Source organism: Galeopterus variegatus, unplaced genomic scaffold, assembly GCF_000696425.1.
Source record: "Galeopterus variegatus unplaced genomic scaffold, G_variegatus-3.0.2 Scaffold45337, whole genome shotgun sequence".
Classification (NCBI taxonomy): domain Eukaryota; kingdom Metazoa; phylum Chordata; class Mammalia; order Dermoptera; family Cynocephalidae; genus Galeopterus; species Galeopterus variegatus.
Genome location: NW_007771448.1, coordinates 241 through 5,309, shown reverse-complemented (window position 1 = coordinate 5,309; position 5,069 = coordinate 241). Strand labels below are relative to the sequence as shown.

Genomic DNA, 5,069 nt, shown 5'->3' with positions numbered 1-5,069 from the left:
TGACTATCAGCACTTATTTACTTAATCATTTTTATTGCAATTGATTCTTTTCTCCTTTTTTTATTATTTATTTATTTATTTATTATTATTATTATTTTTTTTTTTTTAAAGATGACCAGTAAGGGGATCTTAACCCTTGACTTGGTGTTGTCAGCACCATGCTCACCCAGTGAGCTAACTGGTCATTCCTATATGGGATCTGAACCCGTGGCCTTGGCATCATCAGAACCACACTCACCCGAGTGAGCCACGGGCCGGCCCCCTTTTCTCCTTTTTTTAAACTTAAATTTAGTTTTAAAGAAATCTTTACATCACTACTCTAAATAGAAAATTAATATACCTTGCCTTACCTAGAAAGTAACTATAAAAATAAATACAAGGAAAGTAAATAGTTGCTGTTACAAAATTCTGGTAAATACTGTTGCCTTTCAAAGGCTCTGGGTCTATGGCCCACTCTCCATTAAGAATATACCAGCTCCAATGGAGGGCTTTCTTATTGACAAAATCAGGACTAAAAGAGAATTTATGAAGAAATCATTTTCTGTACTGCTTGCTAAGATTGGATTGTGTGCCCCCAATCATAAGCATCCCGTGCTCTGGGAAAGATTGTTCTAGTGACTTGTCACTAACTTGCTTGATAACCTAATGAGACGAACATAATGACATTTGGAGCTCCAGCCAGAAGCAGGCTGGCACACTGTCATGTGGCCCAGGACTTAAGGCCACAGCCCCTAGGGCAGCCTGCCAGCCCTGACGCCTAGCTGTCCCTCTAGTAGCTGTAACCTCAGGCTGGCTCTGCAGCTCTTTGTTTCTCCATCTGTAAGATGGGGATGGATAACACCGTAGCTATTACAGGGTCCTTATGAGGACTGAATCTGTTAAAGTGCTTAGAACAGTGCTGGCCCAGAATAAGCACCACGTGAATGATTGCTGTTATTGTTATTTTACATTTGCTTCAGGAAACTTCCTATGGACCACAGACATGGCGGCCTGCGTGAAGGAGCTTGTTTTCCACCTTCTGGCAGAGCTGCTGCGCACGGTACACACCCTGGAGCAGAGGAGGCACCCTGCTGGCCTGTCCTCCTCCATCACCCTCCAGCTGAACCCCTGTCTGGCCATGCTGATGGCCTTGCAGTCTGAGCTCCATAAGCTATACGATGAAGAGACCCAGAGCTGGGTGTCAGGCAGCACCTGTGGGGGCTCAGGGGCAGCGGCTACCAGTGACCAGGGCAGGTTCTCCACATATTTTCATGCACTCATGGAAGGGTGCCTGGCTGTTGCTGAAGTGACCCTGCCTACCAACATGAGTGTCACAGCCAGTGGGGTGACCTCAACAACTGCCCCGAACCTCAGTGACTCGTCCTCCTCCTCCTCGTCCTCCCCAGGACAGACACCACAAAGCCCTAGCCTCCTGTCCAAGAGGAAGAAAGTCAAGATGAAGCGGGAGAAGGCCTCGTCTTCAGGAAAGCGCCAGTCCTCCCACGTGGCAGAAACAGACCCCACCATGCTCAGCATCGGGGGTGGCAAGCCCGAGGACATGCTCTGGTTCCACCGCGCACTCACCTTGCTTATCATTCTCCGGCACCTCACCAGGAAGGACCCACAGGGGCTGGGAGTGACAAGCGATGCCATTGCTGATGCCTGCCAGGCCCTGGTGGGCCCCACTGCCCATAGCCGCTTGCTGGTGATCTCCGGAATCCCCACCCACCTGGACGAGGGCATCGTCAGAGGTGCCATCCGCAAGGCCTGCAATGCCCATGGCGGGGTCTTCAAAGATGAGATCTATATTCCACTCCAGGAGGAAGACCCCAAGAAGCCAAAAGACAAGGCTGAGGGCGGGGACAGCAAAGTGGAGCTGGAGAAGACCCTGGGCCTCCCTGACACGGACAGTCTGGAGGTCAGCACGTCAAGCAGCCTGACCCCTGCCCCAAGCGTCAGCGCCTCAGCCTCCACCAGTCAGGCCTCCATCTGCAGCTCCCAGGGCATCTCGCACACCATCAGCGACCTCTCCGCAGACCCCTTGCCCTCAGGCCTCGAGCTGCCCATCCCTCCCAGCTTGCTGGAACCCCATGTGGTGTCCAGCCAGGAGAGCCTGGACATCTCCCTGTGCAGCACTGGCAGCCTAGGCAGCCTGGGCAGCCTGGGGGAGCCCCTGGACAATGCCGAGACGGCCTCAGTGTCGGATATGGGCTCCATGTACACAGTCACGTCCCTGGACAATCAGCCCCTCGCAGCACGCCCCATCAAAGGCTTTGCGGTTGTGGAGGTAATAGCTCTGAGCCTTGGCAGCCACTAAAATCATGACCAAGTTGATTCTGCCAGGCCTCTTTAAACCTTTCAAAGTTATTTCTAAGAGGTTAGCTAATAGGTAATGTTGGAGCAACTGGGGGATCCCTGGGCAGCCCTTGGAAACAGCAGGATGATTCTATTTGAGGTCACATCAGAGTGATATCAAGTCCAATGCCATGAAGTAAATGCACTTCATCACTGACCACTGTAGGGCACCTCAGGAAGCTGCTCTTTATGGTGGGTGGTTTTGTCAAGTGCATCCTGGCCCATGACCCCATCTGTATATTTCTGAGTGGCCTCGGGTAGTTTTCTTCATTGCCATTGGCAGGAGGGAGCTTCACGGAACAGTGTGGGAATAGATCCTTGTCACTCTGTTCCTGGCTACTCTGAGTCTCAGGTGATGTGCATGTTGCCAAATCATGTTTCCACCTTAGGATCCAATGTGTTTCCCATACCTCCTTGTTTAGAAATCCTGTGTCATATGTCTTCCTGTACCTTTGCATAATAGGAATTAGGCTCAAAAGTAAAAACTGTCTTTCCCCTTAGATATGTAGAGCAGAGCACTGGAAGAGAACTTGGGTTGCCTTGCTCTCCCAGTGGGCGATTTCTTTCCTAGAATCACTTCTTTTAATCCATCGGCCTCCTTCCTGGAGACTTCCTCAGAGCCAGGCATGGACTTGAACTCCCTGGGTATTAGAGTAAACCCACAGAGCTGGCCAGAGTTTAGCAACAGGGATGTCCAGTTGAGTCGTTCCCCTAAAATTCGCCATTGTTGGCACATGGGAGAAAATTTTCCAGGAAGGCCCACTCACCCACATAGGGCAGGGCGGCTCTTGCAACTCTGAATATGAGTAGAGGGTTTCCAGTGAAAGGTGGGAAGGGGAAAGCTCATTCATATTGAATGACTGGTCACTTTCTATTCAAGTCCTGACCCTTTGCTTTTTTCACACAGATAAGATCCCGAGCCAAAATTGAGAAAATTCGAGCAAGTTTATTTAACAATAATGATTTGATTGGTTTGTCAAGTTTGGATGGTGAAGATGAATTGATGGAAATGTCAACGGAAGAGATCCTAACTGTCTCTGTAGTAAATCAGAGTTTGTTTGATACCCAAGGGAGCCCAGGGCTAGAAGATTATTTCAATGATAAATCAATTAAAGGTGGGTTATGAATTTTTTTATTAATTTAATAAACTTTTTTTGGAGCAGTTTTAGATTTATAGAAAAAGTTGAGCAAAAATCTCCCCACCTCCCCACCGATTTCCCCTATTTTTAATCTCTTAAATTAAAGAGCAACTTTGGAACCACTCCTGGGGTTTGCAGGTTTTGAAATGATTTTGAAAATGATTGGGGGTGTGTGGGAGCTGGGACAAGAGGCTCATTGTTTGCTAGTGGTGGCCAATTGTGTGCATCTTCGTATGATGTAAAGAGAACATTCCTGCCCTCTCCCCACTGTCAGGACACTGAAGGCCGCCAGGACAGCCCCTGCCACAGTCCTGCTGTGTTCGGCTAGAGAGACCACCAGGGGTGGCTTGCCACAGCCTGCTTCAGGCTTGAATGTGGGCTTGCATCCAAGTCGTTTTTCTTCTTTTTGTCTAGCCAGGCTCCTCTTGTTTAGGTTCAAGTGTATTTTGTATTCTGTCCTGTGCAGCTAGAATAAACCAAGTACATTGCTGATAATTATTTGGGCATATGCTTGAGGACAGCTAATGCCTCACCCTTTTAAACTGTTTCTTGGGGAAGAAACAGTTCCAGCCCTTTTTTCCCAAAGTCCCATTTTCCATCTCTCTTGTCATTCTGGTGGTTCTTTTGTAGTGGGGAAACCCTGTCTGGCTTCCCCACTTCGATAGGATACCAAGTGCTAATCTGGGATATGGGGCTCTAATGAAGCCCCCACAGAGCTGACTCTAGCAGAAGGCTCTGGTCTAAGGCCAACAGCTCACCCCAAGCAGCAGGAGTGGTTTTTTTTTTTTTCTTCTTATAAATAACAACAGTTTTCTTTGTGTCATCATCTTTGTTTTGTCAGTCTTTCTCAAAAGTTTTCATCCTTGTCCCTTTTTCTAAATCTTTAAGCTTGCTTGAAATTTCATAATAGAGTTCAGTTGTTTTGTTTTATGTTTTTCAAGAACAAAATGTAATATTGAGTACAGTTTTGTCATTTTGAATTATTACCGCAAATCATGACATTTGGAACTATTCCCTCAGAGCTGGGGTCAGGGTAAGGTAAGTAAGGTTGTGGGCACAAAAATTTAATGGGGCTCCAAAAAAATCAGTCATTAAGATAAATAATATTTTAGTGTAATATTTTAAAAAGTCAGAATTAATGCAAAATATCCATGAAGAACCAAAGTATTAAAATTTTAAATAAAGACAGGATCAGGATCAATGTTACTGATTTTTCCTTCTGCATCATGCTCTCATACAGCTTGACACAGCACTATTAATATTTTATATTAATATTTGGTATTATCTCAGACCCTCAGCCCTAGAAGCACACAAATCTGTTCATGATTGGCCCCTTAGAAAAGGCGAGAACGCTTTGTGGAGTGCTTGTTTGGGGACAAAAAAATAAGTATTTTCCCTAATGCTCGTGGACAGTTTTCTTGTATCTCAGAAAACTTTCTTTTTCCACCCACCCTAAATGCCAGTTTTGAAACATGTTCTCTAATAATGTAATAACTTGTTTAGCAACTTGTACTTTGCACTAAAAATACTTACTGGCTACCTATCCTTTTGTTCCTTCGGGATTTTCCATTACATACATGTTGTCTAAGTTAAGTT

At 46.3% G+C, this 5,069-nt stretch overlaps 1 protein-coding gene across 1 annotated transcript; it reads left to right on the top strand.

Moving 5' to 3' along the window:
* Positions 1–959: 959 nt before the first annotated feature.
* On the top strand, positions 960–3,449 carry LOC103584141 (probable E3 ubiquitin-protein ligase HECTD4; the record flags this gene model as incomplete). The annotated part of the gene is made up of 2 exons (XM_008565249.1): positions 960–2,266; positions 3,242–3,449. Coding segments are annotated over 2 exons (1,515 nt in total), but the record flags the coding sequence as incomplete, so codon positions are not given.
* Between the last annotated feature and the right edge of the window lie 1,620 nt (positions 3,450–5,069).